The sequence below is a fragment of the Xenopus laevis genome, chromosome 1L (assembly GCF_017654675.1).
Source record: "Xenopus laevis strain J_2021 chromosome 1L, Xenopus_laevis_v10.1, whole genome shotgun sequence".
Classification (NCBI taxonomy): domain Eukaryota; kingdom Metazoa; phylum Chordata; class Amphibia; order Anura; family Pipidae; genus Xenopus; species Xenopus laevis.
In genome coordinates, this window is record NC_054371.1 from 214240890 (window position 1) to 214260743 (window position 19854).

The 19854-nt window shown below is 41.6% G+C and overlaps 1 protein-coding gene across 2 annotated transcripts in view; it reads left to right on the forward strand.

Annotated features, from left to right (window-relative positions):
- Positions 1 to 19854, forward strand: part of LOC108718404 (FYN-binding protein 1) — an 84766-nt gene that overhangs the window by 48772 nt on the left and 16140 nt on the right. Inside the window, exons 10-14 of one of the 2 annotated variants that reach the window (XM_018266284.2) lie at positions 1275 to 1303; positions 2617 to 2674; positions 6108 to 6245; positions 8147 to 8178; positions 9727 to 9787. In XM_018266284.2, the coding sequence (XP_018121773.2) occupies positions 1275 to 1303; positions 2617 to 2674; positions 6108 to 6245; positions 8147 to 8178; positions 9727 to 9787 (318 nt within the window). The remainder of the gene's footprint in view (positions 1 to 1274; positions 1304 to 2616; positions 2675 to 6107; positions 6246 to 8146; positions 8179 to 9726; positions 9788 to 19854) is intronic. The other variant, XM_041569509.1, reaches the window with a different exon arrangement.

Genomic DNA, 19854 nt, shown 5'->3' on the forward strand with positions numbered 1-19854 from the left:
TTCTCCGTTGAAGGAGGTGAATACCTCCAGAAGATTTGTCAAACTTGTCATCATTTTGAATGGCACGATAAAATATGATTAGCATTTAGTGTTTTGGTGTGGGCTCGACCTTCTTATTCTATTCTTCTCACTCTAAAGGTGTACATAATTCATATCTATATGTTAAGAACCATAAGAATAAATTTGTCATTTTCCGGCCACTTTCAGATGGCCATTCTTCCTAGTTTTCACTGCCAAGAAGATGAGCAAACACAAGTAGCTTCAAGTAATGAGTCTACAGAACATCACTATGGAGGCAGCACTTTACTCCTTGATACTCAACCACTGTATAGTTATTGACCATCACCCTGTACAGGGCACCCTCAAGCCCCAACAAGTATTTATCTAAACTGCATAGAGTAGTTATAATATATCAAGATACCCATCAGCCCCATGCAAAATTTAAGTCACCCAACAGGACATCACTTACATAATAGCGGGTAACATTTGACGTTTAAGTTGTGTGCAGAATATAAGTGGATTTGGTAGTCTAAAAACACACCTGATGTTGCCTTGGGCAGGGGTCTCCAACCTTTAATTACCCATGAGCAGGGCCGGCCTTAGGCCTATTGGACCAATTGGGCCCAATTGGGCCCCGCGCCTCTGGGGGCCCCGCACCAGAGGGCAGCACAGGTAATATTTCCCCCAGCACATGATGCTGCCTGGCCTGCCCCCAACTCCTCTCACTCTCTTACCTTGTCTGCCCCTTTCCTTTCTATTTTGTGCCTGTATGCCCTTTTTTTCCTAAATACTTGGTGTGTCGGGAGCCAGCAAAACTTTGTCTAGGGGCCCCGCCAACATGGTCCCAATTGGGCCCCACATTTGATAGGACCAGCCCTGCCCATGAGCCACATTCAAATGTAAAAAAAGAATTGGAGAGCAACATAAGCAAGTAATAGAGGTGCCAAATAAGCTCTGTGATTTGCTATTAGTAGCCCCTATGTGGACTGGCAGCCTACAGGAGGGTCTGTTTGGCAGTTTCTATATAACTAAAACTTGCCTCCAAGCCTGGAATCAAAAATAAGCACCTACTTTGAGGCCACTGGGAGCAACATCCAAGGGGTTTTTGAGCAACATGTTGCTCGTGAGCCACTGGTTGGGGATCACTGCATTAGGGGGTGGAGAAGATAAAATATCGTATAAGTGTTGCAAAGATAGTTAGGGTTGGTAATTTTCCCTAAAAAACATAGCTACCGGTACAGCTAAACAGTACGCTTTTTTCTTTTTTTTTGCAGCAAAAGCAGTGGTGGAAGTGGTGGTGCAAGTAAGTAAACCCACAGTTAATTCTATAAGGTAAATCACCTTGATTTTTGTTTCGATGTTATGAAGTGGCCAAAGGTGAATTTCTGTATAGAACAAGAATGGTATGCCAGTTTTGGGACAGCAATCAAATTATTCACAGAACTTACTGGATGCAGAAACATGAAGGCCATAACTGTGATTACTATAATATAATGTTGTCTGTGGTTGTAGACACAGCAGTCAAGCCAATGAGGGATGCACGAGGGTTCTACAGGCCCCATCAGTGTCAGCTTTGAAATGTTTAATGCCTAGTGTTTGTAGATAGCAAGATGCATGAATGCAGTCTTTGCAATTAGTGCGTGGTTGACACATTTTCATAGGGATGTCAAAGAGAATTTATTGTGGTATTTAATTGAAGTGAAAGAGTCAGAGTTGTAGCCATGCAAAGTCAGCTGAGACAAATGGCTATGAACACAGGAGGTAGACTTCCCCAGGAATAACTCAAGTACCAGCCACATTTTGTGCCCCATAAATAGGGCCCCCAACCTTTTTTTACCCATGAATCACATTCAAATGTAAAAAGAGTTGGTGAGCAACAGAAGCATGAAAAAAAAGTCCCTAGGGATGCTAAATAAGTTCTGTGATTTGCCATTTGGGCTATCAACCTGCAGAAGGTTCTGTTTGGCCCTACAAATCAAAACGTGCCTTCAAACCAGGAATTCAAAAATAAGCACCTGCTTTGAAGCCAGTGAGAGCAAATTCCATGGGGTTGGTGAGCCAATGATTGGGAGACACTGCCCATGACCAATGCTGGACCTTAGATAAAGAAACAATAGACAACAACACAGGAGCTGGTAATGCAACCAGTTGCTTTGGGTCTATCTTTGATATCACAGACACTTGTCCCAGCACACTCCCTGGGTTAGGCTAAAACTGACAATAAATATTCTTATATTAGCTGACCCCTAAAGACTAAAACTTACTGGCCCACATATAGAGGAAACCATAGAGCCTGGCAGGTTCAGATCTCTTGAAAATCTTTAAAAATCAAATTGGGTGAGGACCTCACCCAGTCATTAATATGGTCCTCTTCCAAGAGCTTCCATGGGCATTTCTTATTATCCAATGGTTGGCCTGGGGAACTTATAGAAGTTCTACTTGGGTGACCCAATAAGTAAACATCAGCTTGAACAGATTTATGTATCCCCCCCCCTTTACACTGTTCTGCATGCTAACGGTCTACATTATACTAAAAGTCATTGTAAAGGTAAATTTACCCCTTTATCGACCTACTTTTAATAAACAATTAATATGGTTCTTATTTCATTCCAACAGATTTTTCAAATCCCCCAGATGATATCTATGATGGAGTGGATGAAGGCATAAATGATGGGTATGTTTTTATTTTGTTTGCCTAATTTTGTTTAAATGTATGACTAAAGCACAGAGGCGGGTTTTACTCACCATGGAAACATGTTTTCCACCAGGGTGTTTAGATGAATGAGGGCTAATTGTGGCACTTAACACTGTTGTCGCGATCTGTAGTTGTCTCAGCAGACTGCCCATACTGCAATATACAGATCATCAGTATATTTAGAACACCTTATTACAACATGACACTTAGAGGAAGATTTACTAAGGTTTGAATTCGAATTTTCAAGGTTTTTTTTTTGGACAAAACTCACAATTTCAAGTTTAAAATCTTCGAATTCGAGATTTATCATCCCCCTACCTTGGAAACTACTCAAAGCTTAGTCATGTCATGAATCAAAAATGACAGATGTAACATCATCCTTCTTTCTTATATGAAAAACACAATGCACTCACCAGAGTTGTCAAGGGGCCCCTAAGCTTCCCTATTCTAAAATGTAATATCACATTTGTGTGTTATGTCTCACCCCACACCCAAGACTGGTTGTTACAGAACTTGTTCCCCCTATTTGGGTAGAAATCATGTAAGGTCTTATCTTATTCAATTTTGAAATCTGACACGGGGCTAGACATTTTGTCAATTTCCCAGCTGCCCCTGGTCATGTGACTTTTGCCTGCACTTTAGGAGAGAAATGCTTTCTGGCAGGCTTCTGTTTTTCCTTCTCAATGTAACTGAATGTGTCTCAGTGGGACATGGGTTTTTACTATTGAGTGTTGTTCTTATATCTACCAGGCAGCTGTTATCTTGTGTTAGGGAGCTGTTATCTGGTTACCTTCCCATTGTTCTTTTGTTTGGCTGCTGGGGGGGAAGAGGGAGGGGGGGTGATATCACTCCGATTTGCAGTACAGCAGTAAAGAGTGATTGAAGTTTATCAGAGCACAAGTCACATGACTTGGGGCAGCTGGGAAATTGACAATATGTCTAGCCCCATGTCAGATTTCAAAATTGAATATAAAAAAATCTGTTTACTCTTTTGAGAAATGGATTTCAGTGCAGAATTCTGCTGGAGCAGCACTATTAACTGATTCATTTTGAAACCATGACAGTATCCCTTTAAAGGAGAAGAAAAGCTATGGAGGCATTTTATTGCCAATAGATTAGCTGCAATAGTGCAAGCTAGAATGCTATATTTATTCTATAGAATGTTTTACCATACCTGAGTAAAAAGCTCTAGAAACTCTCTGTTTGTTTAGGATAGGAGCTGCAGTATTAACATGGTGTGACACACTTCCTGCCTGAGTCTATCTCTGCTCTGGGCTCAGATTACAGTAGAGAAGGGGGGGGGGAAGAGGAGCAAACTGAGCATGCTCTTGCCCAGGGCATTGAGGTTTAAACTGAAGGCAGGAAGTCTGATACAGAAGCCCATGAGTACACAATAGAAGGAAAGAAATGCAGTGTTTCTTTTGACAGGGGACTCAGAGCAGCACTACTTTGGGGGTTTACTGGTATATTTCGATGGAACTTTCTGATAAGGCTTACTTAGTTTTAACCTTTCCTTCTCCTTTAAAGGGCACCTGTTGGGTAAAAATGTTATCCTCAACCAAAGGTGTGGGCTAATAGAGCCTTCATTCTGGTTGGGGATAACAGTAGTTTTTCTATAAAAAAAAAAAAATGCCCCCGCCGGCACTAGGTTACCCTCACCGGGAGGGAGCTCACATGCGCAAAATGAAAAGCTGCCCCAAATTGATCATTATGCTCATGCAAGTGACACAACATGGCTGCTCACACTTGGAGCTCCCTCTTGGTGCGGGTAGCCTAGCGCTGGCGGGGGATTTTTTTTTAAAAAAAAACTACTGTTATCCCCAACGGGAATGAAGGCTCTATTAGCCCACACCTTTGGTTGGGGATAACATTTTTACCCAACAGGTGCCCTTTAAACCTGCTAAAAATGAAAACATTTAAATATTACATAAACCTAATAGGATTATTTTGCCACCATTATGGATTCATGCAGTATAGTTACTGCCAAGTGCAAGGTACTGTTTCATTTTTACAGGGAAAGAGGAAATCATATTTAAAAATTAGAATTATTTGCTTAAAATGGAGTCTGTGGCAGACTCACATTTTTACCCTGGCTATAAAAAAGGGGTTGAAAAATGTTACCCATTTTTAGCTTTAAATGAAATGCTGAGACCTCTTGCTAGTCAAGAGTTGAGAAGGATTATGGGGATTGCCTGATGAGCATGGCACACTGAAATGCATGGAACCCATCTATTTGGTACAACTCCAAAGATACCTTCTATTTAAATACCTTAAACACTCAACCCTGTTCTTACAACTTCCCCAAGGCAACCATCAAATAGAAGGCTCCCATTGGGGGGAACTGGGAACTGCCCAGAGTTTATAATTCAACCCAAGGCCCAGCGTGCACTATACAATAGGAAGGTTCAAATGCAGAAGGTGCCGAAGGTATACATTTTCTAAATCTAATCCTGAAAAAAAGTCACAATACATTTTTTTTTGTAATTGTTACTTCCCAGGCAAAAAACACTTCATCACAACTATAATCACATATTGAATTAAATCAAAGGCAACTGGACATTTAGGGGGCTATTTATTAAAGTCTGAATGCCAAAAACGTGAAAAATGTGAGTTTTTTAACTATAAAGTCCAAATTTTTAGTGATTACACCCTGAGGACGGAAAAAGTCCGAAAATCAGGCATCTTAGACCTGCCGAGGTTATATATAAATCAATGGGAGAAGTCCCTTAGATATCCTGATCCGTGCTGTGTTTGTGCAAAAATCCGAAGATTTCATGGTTTATTGGAAATGTTCAAATCAAAATCAAAGTCAGAATTTATCTCATAATTTTCTGAAAACGACTCCAACCAAATCCGCGTGGTTTATTTCCCCTTATTTAGCAATACATTTACCCGAAAATTTCCTGTGCAGAAAAAAACATGAAAAATTTATGAAAATTTCAGATCATACAAACTTTTTCGGCTTTTCCGCATGAAAACCACAAAATCTTTGGATTATATCAGGTCTGAGATGCTGGATTTTTGGATTCTGACTTTTTCCACCATTGGGGTATAATAAATCCCATAAAACTTTGAGGTTTTTTTTCGATTTTTATAGTTAAAAAAAAGTTTAAAAAATTCTAAGTTAAAACATTTTTTGGCATTCAGACTTTAATAAATGACCCCCTAAATGTCCAGTTGCCTTTGACTTCATTCTACTAGATACTGTGACCTAGATAAATGTGACAGTTTTTTTTTTTTTGCTGTGAGTTTTTATCGCAGAAAAAAACGATCTCAAATTTTAATAAATTTGACATCCTTCGGGCACAACTTTACATTTGTCTTGTTTTTTCGGCAGTATTGATTTGTAAGAAATATTTTTTTTCTTTTTGCAATTGGTGTTTCTCAACTCAACTTTCCGCACACTACAAAGCTCTTTGCCACAGGATGAAGACAAAACCAATGACTGGAAAAGGGGGATTTTAAAGAAGCTCAAATCTCCCGATTTTAAAAAGAAAAGTGTGTATAAAACTTCAGGGAAAGAAGACAGTGAAGAAAATGATTTTGTGGTGTAAGACATTATTATTTGTGCACTGAACACACTAAGGCTAATAAGGATCATGCGTCACTAATGCACTGGCAAAACAATCAAGGACCCACAATCAAAAAAAAAATCAGCTTCACCCTCTGCTTCCTTTCCTTTGTATTAACCCAGCCTAATCATGCACTGATTTACTCACCAATCATCAAATCATATCATTAAAATCATTCTATCTTTTTTGATTGCATCACTTCTGGAGTTATATGCAGCTTTACCATTACCTTGCTTTCCATTGTTTCAGATATATTGGGAATGATCCTATATTATTATCTGTAAATTACTTAAAGGGCACCTATTGGGCAAATATACTGTCCCCAGTAGGGATGGGTGCATTTTTTCGCCTAGTTTCGCCAGAAAAAGGACGCCCATAGACTTGTATGGCAAAAAAAAAGACGCGCATCAAAACAATTTCACTGCGCAATAAAAAATTGTTGACGCCCATAGACTTTAATGGGTGTCTGCAACATTTCGCCGGCGGTGAATTTATGGCGAAACGAAATGGGTCAAATTCGCCCATCCCTAGTCCCCAACTAAAGGTGCGGGCTAATAGAGAGGGAGGTAACTGTATTGCGCATAATGAGCTTCTGATGTCGCGCAGAATGAGTAAGTCACGGCATTCGCTCATTATGCACATGCGTGTGTCACAACATGGCCACTCATACAGGGAACTCCTTCCCGGTGTGGGTGGCCTAGCCCTCACCTTTGATTGGAGATAATATTTTTGCCCAACAGGTGCCCTTTAAAGGGGTGGTTCAACTTTAAGTTAACTTTTAGAGGCCCATTTATCAAAGTCCGAATTTATCTCATTATTTTCTGAAAAAAACTCAGACCAAATCCGCACAGGTTTTTCCCCTTATTAATCAATACATTTTTGCCGAAAATTTTCTGTGTGGGGAAAAAATAGGGAAAAAAAACGAATCGTACAAATTTTTACAGATTTTTGCCTAAAAACCACAAAATCTTCGGATTATTGCACAAAACCCAGCTCAGATCAAGATCTCTTCAGTACTTCTTCCATTGATTTATATGCAACCTCGGCAGTTCTTTGATTTTTTTTTCCACTAAAAATTTGGATTTTATAGTAAAAAAACATTTTGGGGGCTTTTTGCATTAGAAGTTTAATAAATAACCCCCTTAGCAAGATTATTAAAGAGCTAGTTCTGAGCAACTTTTCAGTTGGCATTGATTTTTTTTATATTTTTTGAATTATTTGCCTCCTTCTTCTGACACTTTCCAGCTTTCAAATGGGGGTCACCGACCCCATTTAAAAAAACTTATGCTCTGTAAAGCTACGAATTGGTATTGCTACTTTTTATTACTTATCTATTCAGGCCTCTCTTATTCATTTTCCAGTCTCTTTTTCCAATCATTGCATGGTTGCTAGGGTCATTTGGACCCTAGCAACCAGATTGCTGAAATTGCAAACTCCATGGTATGATGACTAGTTGATTGTACTAGATAACTGCCATCTTAAATCCAATACATCATTTCTTCCTAATTAAGGGGCGACAAAGTGCTTTCCCATTGTGCCAAACTAGAATTCGCTACATTATCACAGTAGACATTCTAATCCAAGGGAACTTTATAATCCAAGGGAAATTGTCAAGAATTGGACACACTTTTCAGAAATACGACTTGTTCCAAGTGCTCTGATGATTATTTGGGGCAGATTCTGCATTTCCAGTTGATTTTCATTCATTTTCTTCTGCTTTTTTTTAAATTAATTTTCTGTTTAAAAATTTCTTGGTGATCTCTAGGCTGCGATAAAAAAATTGTCCCATGAAATTGGTTAGATCGGATCTTTATAACAGTATTAACGTTATCACAGCCAAATAAAAAACAAAGTTAATAAAAGTTTTCATTTCTAACAGGGTGCCTGCCCAAACACCAACATTCTCTCCAGGTATGTAATCTAAGATGTGCATATTAAATAGCTGTCAGTTTCTATTCTTTTAACACTGAGCAGACTTAGAGGATATTATAACATAAATTGCACGTCCCAAATGTTCGATATAATTCTCTTTACTTGCTGGTAGAACAAATTATAATCCTTATGACATCTTCCCAAAAATAAAGATCATTTTTCACTTATATGTATTAATCAAGAATAGTCTGACACTCAGAACCTGAAATCCATTAGGGAGAGTAGTCACAGACTCCCAGTAAAGAGTAAGGGGCATATTTAGCAAGGGTCGAATTTCGAATTGAAAAAACGTCGAAATTCGAATTCAAAAAGACCAACGAAATTTAAGTCAAACTTTTTTTTTGGCCGAATAGTTCAGTTTTTGATCGAATAGGTCCGTAAATTTGAATCGTACGAATATAATTAATAGCGCATTTGAACTAATTCGTTTTTCCCAAAAAAACTTAGATTTTTCAAAGTCCACCAATTGACTCCAAATTTTTTAGATGGTGAATGGTTGAATTCGAATATGTAAAAAGACAGTACATGATAAATTTTCGAAATTAGAATTTTTTATTATTTTGCAAATTCGAATAGAATTTGCCTCGTCAAGATACACAAAAATAACTCGAAATTCTGATTTTTTTCACTCAAAAAATTCACCTTGACCTTTGATAAATCTGCCCCTTAGTGACAATGGGGTGCAGTTTTTGCAAAATATCATGTCCTCCTCCCTTACCAACACATGCAAGGTATAGCACTTGCCTAAACTAAAATACATTTCTGTTAAAGGGGACCCGTCACCCCAAAAAATTATTCAGAATCCTATTTTATCACATCAGTCAAGCAAAATGAACTTTAATTACACTATATAAATTATTTGAATCTTGTTTTCTTCCGTCTGGGAATTCATAATTATAACAAGCAGGCAGGAGCCATTTTGTGGACACTGTTATTAAGACAAGCCTTGTATCATCTCAGAATCTTGTTTGTGCACCAGAATGGGGGACCTGATGTCCATCCCCATGTCCTGGTTACACAATTAAATGGTAAAGAGAACGGGGGAATGTGGGGAGAGCAGTGACATCTAGGAAGTGCTGAATGGAAAGTGAAAGTAATTGCCTAAGGCATAGAGGAGGGGCAGATAATATTTGATTGACAGCTGAGATATTTAAATGAACTTACAACATCTATGAATGCTTTAATAAAAAATAGAAATTGGATTTCATGTTTAATTTGAAAAGGACTTTTATTATACAGCTTTTTGTGTCTGGGCGACAGGTCCACTTTAACTAATAGAAGTCACAAAGTTTGATGGGTCTAGTAACCGATAGCAACTAATGAGATGTTTGCTGTTCAACAGGTTACCGGTGAATGCCTGCTGATTGGTTGCTATGGGTTTACAGAGCCTTTCACATTGATTCACACTGTTCTCTTACAGAAAATGGTTGTCCCAATTCTCTTTCCCTGCATGAGATACCATCAAAACTCGGAATGGCTAGTTGTTTTTTTTTTTGCCAATATTTACATTTAATTTTTCGATTACAGATGGCGATCTTTACGATGATGTTGGTGAAAGTGACTTTCCTCCTCCACCGTCTGAATCCAGGTAAGCAGTGGTGTAACTCCATATCACTGGGCCCCACAGCCAATTATTTTTTCAGGCTCCCAAAAGTCTAGAGGTTGAGCTGGTTTATCAATATATATTTAAATTGTATATGAATTAGGGCGTCATGGGGCTCCTTTAGCTCCTGAGGGAACTGATTGATCCTTTTTCAAAAGGCAGGTTGGAGTTCAGTTTCCAGCATGTAAAAGCATTAAAGGGGTAGTTCACCTTTAAGTTAACTTTTAGTATGTTATAGAATGGCCAATTCTAAGCAACTTTTCAATTGGTCTTCATTATTTATTTGTAATAGTTTGACTCTTTACAGCTTTCAAACAGGTGGTCACTGGCCCCATCTAAGAACACATGCTCTGTAAGGCTACAAACTTATTCTTATTGCTAATTTTTATTGCTCTTCTTTATATTCAGAGCCTCCCCTATTAATATTCCATCTTCTCATTCAAATCAATGCATGGTTGTTAGGGTAATTTGGACCCTAGCAACCAGAGAGCTGCTGAATAAAAAGCTAAATATCTCAAAAACCACAAATCATAAAAAATGAAAACCAATTGCAAATTGACTCAGAATATCCCTCTCTACATCATACTAAAAGTTCATTTAAAGGTGAACAACCCCTTTAACAATTAGTTCCACGTTCATCTAGCTTACTTGTTTCATTGAATTACAAACACCATGAAAAATCAGGATACATTATTGTTGCCTCCTGTGTATACTGATCACTCTCTGATATCCAGAGAGTGTCTCCATGGAAACCGTCGTCACATAGACTAACACCACTGAAACGGTTGCCATAGAAACTATTTGCATTAAGGTTGCGGTCATGGAAACCACTGCTATGGCAAAAGATGCTATGGAGAGTGTTACCGTGGCATTTGTTGCCATGGAATCCATTTATATGGAAATATGTTAAATATTGTCATTGTCATTGTATCCTTTGCTATGGAGATTATCAGCATGATAAACATTGTCATTGGATATTTGCTCTTATGGGCACCATGGATATGATTGGATATGGCTGATTAACAGACATGGCAGCTGCTGGTGTGGATTTGAGATGCTGTATCAGAGCACATTGCACACATTGAGGGGGATTTTCTCATTATTTTATTAATAAAAAGTCAGACTAAGCTCACATTGGGTTTTATGCCTGAAAAACTCACATTTTTTTGTGTCATTGCTCGAAACCCAGAAATTTTTAGACAAAACTCAGCGCAGTCCATGAAATCTTCAAATATGATATGGGACCTTTGCTATTGATTTTTAGGGTCAGGCCACACGAGCAGATTCGGGAAGATTTGTCAGTGGGGCGACTAATCTCCCCGAATCTGCTCGTGTGGCCAGACCCTTATAGGTTGGAGATGGACAGGTTTGAGATGGAGTATTTTGGGATTTGGACTTTTTAGCAGCCTCAGGGTATAAAAAAATCTCTGAAAATTCAAGCTTTTTCCACTAAAAATTAGAACTTTCTAGTTAAAAAAAACTCGGCTTTTTTTAGTTTTGTTATTCGGACCTTAATAAATAACCCCCTGAATGCAGAATTTAATGGTCACCTGTTTAAAAAGCACACGTTCCGTGCTATGGCTTACTGAATCTAAATCATGACTAAGGACAGAATTTCGTATTGTAGTTTATAAGTAAATCGCCCTTGTTTACTATATGGGCACGGACACTAGTTTCCTGTTGAAGTGCCCATTGCCCATCTATTGAATAAATGCATTTCAGCTGTACAACAAGATAGGAGGTCTCAGTTATTATTATATAGGCAAGGAGCAAACGGCAAAAAGCAGAATTTGTCCCTATGAGATTTGCACCTTGTAGAACACTTTACACCAACAAACTGAGCACAAAAAAGAGTTGTAGCGCTTTCCTGTTACTTTTATTTGCCAGCACTTGCAGCTTATTCACATATATATATATATATATATGTATATATGCACTTCCAAATGAGTATCCGTACTCCAAGGCAAGTAACTTCAGCAAAGGGAGGGGTGCACGGTAATTATGTATACATCAATTATTCTGAGACCAGCACTCCCTGTTGTAAAAGCCAATTTCTTTATTATTACATAATTTGTTGGGACCGAAACGTGGGGAACAGACACGATGTAATAATAAAGAAATTGGCTTTTACAACAGAGAGTGCTGGTCTCAGAATAATTGATATATATAGTATATATATATATATATAATTGATATTGAACCGGTAACTGAAACACAGTGTGAAGGGAGACATATTTCCCCTAGGTTCATGTCTTACTCCCATATGTACAGCAGTTCTGAGTGGGTTAATTCCCCTAGAAAGTCTCACCTGGGGAATAATTAGGAGGATAATTAGCAGGCTAGATCAACTAGCTGCTAGAGAGGGTTGGGGCTCAGGGTAAAAAGATTGAGACACACACTGAGGAGAGCTGGGAGCTGAGTGTGGCCATTGGAAGCGGCTGTTTATGTTTCCCCAAAGGGAAAGGACTTTTGCAAAGGTACTGTGACTGGGGAGTTGTACTGTTTGTGTTTGACCAGAAATCCCAGTAGGGGACCGGTAGTAGAGAGGGAAACTACTCTGTGTATTAGTTAGAGCCCAAGTGGGGCAAGGATTTTGTTTTGTTTTATTTTGTTTTATGCTGCTTTGGCTCACAGAATCTTTATATGTGAACAATAAATAGACTTTACCCTGTTCAAGACCCGTCTGTTCGTATGATCCTGCTCACAATTGGTGGAGGTATGCAATGGGCAGAAATTTCATTTGAAAATAGCAAAGACCAAAGTTTAAAGGGACAGACAGTATAAAGGGGAAGACTTCAACAGATATTAAAATGGAGGAGATATTGAAGATGATGCTGCAAACCCAGCAGCTAAATCATGCCAGTCAGCAGCAAGCTAATGCAAATCACCAGGAAGCTTTAAGGGCTCAGCAGGAGTCCTTAGGGGCCCAACAGCTAACCCATCAGGAGTCCTTAAGGGCCCAACAGGAAACCAATCAGCTGCTGATTACACAAATTAACGCCCAAGCGGAATCCAGTAAACTTACCTTAGCACAACAACATAGTGTTACCATGCATTTGCAGCAGGAGATCCAAGCACTGGCTGAGAAATTACAGGGTAGTGCGGCTCTGGAGCAAGTACCTTTAAATATCCGCAAAGCGGTACAAAAAAGTCTGCAAAAGATGACGATGAGTGGCAACACAGGAAAAGTTATCCCCAGAGGACTGGGCTGAAGTGATAGCACCTTACTTAACAGGGGAACCCCAAAAGGTGTACTTTGATCTGAAAGAATAGGACTCTCATAACTATAATAAGTTAAAAGAGGAAATCCTGGCCCACCTTGGAAACACTTCGGCGGTTCACGCAAAAAAGTTCAATGACTGCAAAGTCAAGCCTGCACGTGCGCAAAAGCATGACCTCCTGGGTCTCACAAGAAAGTGGCTGCAACCAGAAGTCAACACAGCTGATCAAGTGGTGGAAAGGATCGTCGTAGACCGGTACTGGAAAGGTCTTCCCCGGGATATACAGCGATGGGTTGGACAGGCAGACCCCCAAGATATGACCCAGATGGTGGAACTTGTGGAGAGGTACATGACTACTGAGAGCTACCTAGGAGAGGGAACCTCTGTCCAGCGCCCTATCAAGCCTCAGAGATTGCAAGGAAATCCTGGTAAGGGTTTCTCATGCAAGGCAGAGGAAACATGCTTGTCCCCAGAACCCTTTACACACCCTGAGAATGATGATAAAGTAGGGGTGACCCCTGATGTTCCCTTACCCCTAGAAGTGTTGGCAGGACTTGAAGAGGGGGTAGAGGAAAGTGACATGGTACCTGATTTAGAGGTTTCCAAAGAGAACTTTGTAACTGCCCAAATGAGGGACCCCACTCTGAGCCACGCTAGAGAAAATATAAAAGTTATAAATGGGGAACCTCAATGTCCAGGGGCAGAAACAGTGTTTCCCCACATGGTCCTGAACCAGGATATGTTATATCATGTGAGCAAAATAAGGGGTGAAATTATAGAACAGCTGGTGGTACCCCAGCAATATAGAAAGGTGGTATTAGATATGGCACATAGACATGTACTTGGCGGCCACCTGGGAGTCGATAAAACTACAGAAAGAATTCTTCAGAGGTTCTTTTGGCCTGGGGTGGTTGGAGATGTAAAGAGAAATTGTTACTCCTGCCCAGATTGTCAGTTAGCAGTACCAAGACCCCATTACAGAGGTCCCTTGGTTTCCCTTCCAATTGTTGAGGTCCCATTTGAGAGGGTTGCCATGGATTTGGTCGGTCCCCTGCCAAAATCCGCTAGAGGGCACCAACATATCCTTGTAATATTGGATTATGCAAACAGATATCCAGAAGCAGTACCTTTAAGGAATACTTCAGCAAAATGTATAGCCAAAGAGCTGGTCCATTTGTTTTCTAGGGTGGGTATACCTAAAGAAATACTGACAGATCAAGGCACACCCTTTATGTCCAAAGTAACCAAAGAGTTATGTTGCCTCTTAGGTATCAAACACTTACATACCTCAGTGTACCACCCTCAAACTGATGGCTTGGTGGAAAGGTTTAATAAGACCCTGAAAGCCATGTTGAAAAAGGTGGTAGATAAAGATGGGAAAAATTGGGACTGCTTATTGCCGTTTTTGTTGTTCTCAATCAGGGAGGTCCCACAAGCTTCTACTGGGTTCGCCCCATTTGAGTTACTCTATGGTAGACACCCCAGGGGTCTGCTAGATGTAGCTAAGGAAACTTGGGAACAGGAGGCTACCCCCTATAAGACAGTAGTAGAACACATTGCTCAAATGCAGGAGTGGATTACAACTGTGTTACCTATTGTAAAGGAGCACATGGCTCAAGCACAGGAGGCCCAAAGCAGGATCTATAATAGGTCTGCAAAAGTAAGGACCTTTAATCCTGGGGATAGAGTCTTGGTACTTATCCCCACAGTTGAAAGTAAGTTCCTGGCTAAGTGGCAGGGGCCTTACGAAATTATTGAAAGAGTTGGTGAGGTGAACGATAAGGTACGGCAACCCGATAAGAGAAAACAGGTGCAACTTTATCATGTGAATTTACTGAAGCCCTGGAGACCTCAGGAGGTCCTGGTATCAGATCCGGGCCCACTGGTCCATTCTGCTAGTCTCAATCCAGAAGTAAAAATAGCCAAAACTCTTTCAGTATCACAGAAACAAGAAGTGAAAGAATTCTTGATGAGAAATAGGGATGTTTTCTCTGATCTTCCTGGAAGAACTAAGCTAATTGATGATGTGGTTACGGGACCTCCGGTAAAAGTCAAGGTTAAGCCATATAGAATACCTGAGACACGGAGACAGGCGGTCTCTGAGGAGGTAAGGAAAATTTGGATCTAGGAGTAATTGAGGAGTCCCACAGTGATTGGTCTAGCCCAATTGTTTTGATCCCTAAACCTGATGGGACTCTAAGGTTTTGTAATGACTTCCGAAAACTGAATGAAGTCTCAAAGTTTGATGCCTATCCCATGCCTAGGGTAGATGAATAGGGATGTAGCGAACGTCGGAAAAAAAGTTCGCGAACATATTCGCGAACTTGCGCAAAAATGCGAGCGGTTCGCGAACGGTTCGCGAACCCCATAGACTTCAATGGGAAGGCGAACTTTAACATCTAGAAAAGACATTTCTGGCCAGAAAAATGATTTTAAAGTTGTTTAAAGGGTGCAACGACCTGGACAGTGGCATGCCAGAGGGGGATCAAGGGCAAAAATGTATCTGAAAAATCTGCCTGTGTGTGCTTGGAAGAGATAGTGTAGGGGGAGAGCTGTTAGTGATTTCAGGGACAGATGATAGTAAGTTTGCTGGCTAGTAATCTGCTTGATACTGCTCTGTATTGGAGGGACAGAAGTCTGCAGGGATTTGAGGGACATTTTAGCTTAGGTAGCTTTGCTGGCTAGTAATCTACTGTTCTCTTTAAACAACTGCCATACGTTGACCTTGTAGGCATTGTTTGCCCAGTTTTTTTGGACGCAGCCACTGAAGCACAGTTGCCAGAAAAAATATGCCATATAAATGCTGAAAATAGTAATTTTTCGCCATACGTTGACCTTGTAGACATTGTTTGCCCAGTTTTTTTGGTTGCAGCCACTGAAGCACAGTTGCCAGAAAAAATATGCCATATAAATGCTGAAAATAGTCATTTTTTGCCATACGTTGACCTTGTAGGCATTGTTTGCCCAGTTTTTTTGGTCTCAGCCACTGAAGCACAGTTGCCAGAAAAAATATGCCATATAAATGCTGAAAATAGTAATTTTTTGCCATATACGTTGAGTCAACGTATGGCAAAAAATGACTATTTTCAGCATTTATATGGCATATTTTTTCTGGCCTCTGTGCTTCAGTGGCTGCGGCCAAAAAAACTGGGCAAACAATGCCTACAAGGTCAACGTCGTTGACCTTGTAGGCATTGTTTGCCCAGTTTTTTTGGCCGCAGCCACTGAAGCACAGAGGCCAGAAAAAATATGCCATATAAATGCTGAAAATAGTCATTTTTTTGGTCGCAGCCACTGAAGCACAGTTGCCAGAAAAATTATGCCATATAAATGCTGAAAATATGCATTTTTTTGGTTGCAGCCACTGAAGCACAGAGGCCAGAAAAATTATGCCATATAAATGCTGAAAATATAAATTTTTTTGGTTGCAGCCACTGAAGCACAGAGGCCAGAAAAATTATGCCATATAAATGCAGAAAATATGCATTTTTTTGGTCGCAGCCACTGAAGCACAGTTGCCAGAAAAATTATGCCATATAAATGCTGAAAATATAAATTTTTTTGGTTGCAGCCACTGAAGCACAGAGGCCAGAAACATTATGCCATATAAATGCTGAAAATATGCATTTTTTTGGTCGCAGCCACTGAAGCACAGTTGCCAGAAAAATTATGCCATATAAATGCTGAAAATATAAATTTTTTTGGTTGCAGCCACTGAAGCACAGAGGCCAGAAAAATTATGCCATATAAATGCTGAAAATATGCATTTTTTGGTTGCAGCCACTGAAGCACAGAGGCCAGAAAAATTATGCCATATAAATGCAGAAAATATGCATTTTTTTGGACGCAGCCACTGAAGCACAGTTGCCAGAAAAAATATGCCATATAAATGCTGAAAATAGTCATTTTTTGCCATACGTTGACCTTGTAGACATTGTTTGCCCAGTTTTTTTGGTTGCAGCCACTGAAGCACAGAGGCCAGAAAAAATTAAACCAGTAGGGTTTGCACCCTAGTTTGTAACGGTGGCGGAGGGAGGAGGAGGACGCTAAAGGACAGCTGTGTGTGGAGTCATGAGGCTTGAAGAGAAGGACAGCTGCATAGAAGTCAGAACAAGTCTTCCGGCGTGCAGTAACCCTCCGAGATCCACCCCTCATTCATTTTAATAAAGGTCAGGTAATCTACACTTTTGTGACCTAGGCGAGTTCTCTTCTCAGTTACAATCCCTCCTGCTGCACTGAAGGTCCTTTCTGAGAGCACACTTGAGGCTGGGCAAGACAAGAGGTTCATGGCAAATTGTGACAGCTCTGGCCACAGATCAAGCCTGCGCACCCAGTAGTCCAGGGGTTCATCGCTCCTCAGAGTGTCGATATCTGCAGTTAATGCCAGGTAGTCCGCTACCTGCCGGTCGAGGCGTTCTTTGAGGGTGGATCCAGAAGGGTTGTGGCGCTGCCTTGGACAGAAAAACATTTGCATGTCTGACGTTACAGACTGGCCAAAGGGCTTTGTCCTTGCAGGTGTGCTCGTGGCAGGATTACTGGCACCTCTGCCCCTGGAATGTTGATGAGTTCCTGAAGTGACATCACCCTTAAAAGCATTGTACAACATGTTTTGCAGGCTGGTTTGTAAATGCCGCATCTTTTCGGACTTGTGGTATGTTGGTAACATTTCTGACACTTTATGCTTGTACCGAGGGTCTAGTAGCGTTGCGACCCAGTACAGGTCCTTCTCCTTAAGCCTCTTGATACGGGGGTCCTTCAACAGGCATGACAGCATGAAAGACCCCATTCTCACAAGGTTGGATGCAGAGCTATCCATCTCCGCTTCCTCATTATCAAGGACTGCATCATCCACGGTCTCCTCCCCCCAGCCACGTACAAGACCAGGGGTCCCCAAAAGGTCACCACTAGCCCCCTGGGAAGCCTGCTCCTGTTGGTCCTCCTCCTCCTCCTCCACAAAGCCACCTTCCTCCTCTGACTCCACTTCTGGCACCTCTCCCTGCGTTGCAGCAGGTGCCTGGGTTCGTTCTGGTGATTCCGACCAGAAATCGTGCGCTTCCAGCTCCTCGTCACGCTGGTCTACAGCCTCATCTGTCACTCGTCGCACGGCACGCTCCAGGAAGAAAGCGAAGGGTATTAGGTCGCTGATGGTGCCTTCGGTGCGACTGACCATATTTGTCACCTCTTCAAAAGGTCACATGAGCCTGCAGGCATCGCGCATAAGCACCCAGTAACGGGGGAAAAAAATCCCCAGCTGTGCAGATCCAGTCCTACCACCCAGTTCAAAAAGGTACTCGTTGACGGCCCTTTGTTGTTGCAGCAGACGTTCCAACATAAGGAGCGTTGAATTCCAGCGAGTCTGGCTGTCAGAAATCAAACGCCTGACTGGCATGTTGTAGCGCTGCTGAATGTCAGCAAGGCGTGCCATGGCTGTGTAGGAACGTCTGAAATGGGCCGACACCTTTCTGGACTGGGTGAGAACGTCCTGGAATCCTGGGTACTTGGAGACAAAACGTTGGACTATTAAATTTAACACATGTGCCATGCAGGGCACATGTGTTAAATTGCCTAGTCTCAACACTGCCAACAGATTGCTTCCATTGTCACACACCACTTTTCCGATCTGCAGTTGGTGTGGGGTCAGCCACCGATCGGCCTGTGACTGCAGAGATGACAGGAGTACAGATCCGGTATGGTTTTTGCTTTCCAGGCACGTCATCCCCAAGACAGCGTGACAACGGCGTACCTGGCACGTCGAATAGCCTAGGGGGAGCTGGGGGTGCACAGGTGTGGAGGAGGAGAAGGAGGACCCAGCAGCAGAGTAAGAAGAAGAAGAAGACGAGGTAGAGAGCGATGGAGGAGTAGAGGTGGTGGCAGAACCGCGTGCAATCCGTGGCGGTGACACCAACTCCACTGTTGTTGTTGAGCTACCCATTCCCTGCTTCCCAGCCATTACCAAGTTCACCCAGTGGGCAGTGTAGGTGACATACCTGCCCTGACCATGCTTGGAGGACCATGCGTCAGTAGTCATAGTAGACCTTTGGCCCAACACTAAGTGACAGAGATGCGGTAACTTGGCTCTGCACATGTTGGTACAGGTGTGGTATTCCCTTTTTAGAAAAAAAATTGCGGCTGGGTACCTTCCACTGCGGTGTCCCAATTGCTACAAATTTGCGGAAGGCCTCAGAGTCCACCAGCTGGTATGGTAAAAGCTGGCGGGCTAAGAGTGCAGACAAGCCAGCTGTCAGACGCCGGGCAAGGGGGTGACAGTCAGACATTGGCTTCTTACGCTCAAACATGGCCTTCACAGAAACTTGGCTGGTGGCAGATGACTGGGAATGGGAACAGTTGGTCAAGGTGGAAGGCGGAGTGGAGGGTGGTTCAGACGGGTCAAGGAGAGCAGAGGTAGAGCAGTAAGATGCTGGACCAGAAGGAGTGTGGCTTTTAGTTTGCCTGTTGCCTTTGAGGTGTTGCTCCCAAAGTGCTTTGTGCTTGCCGCTCATGTGCCTTCGCATAGAAGTTGTACCTATGTGGCTGTTGGGCTTACCAAGGCTCAGTTTCTGACTGCACTCATTGCAAATTACAATGCTTTTGTCAGAGGCACACACATTAAAAAAATCCCACACTGCTGACTTTTTGGAAGTGTGCGATCTGGCGGTAACAGTAGAAGTTGGCGGAGTTGGCGGTATTGGCGGCAATGGCGGGTGCGTTGGCCGGCTGAACACAGGTGCCGATACATGTTGTTGCCCTACTGATCCCTGCGGGCTGTCCTCCCTGCTTCTTCTAAGTCTTATTCTCCTACTGCCTCTCTGACTCTCCGTCTCTCCATCTGAA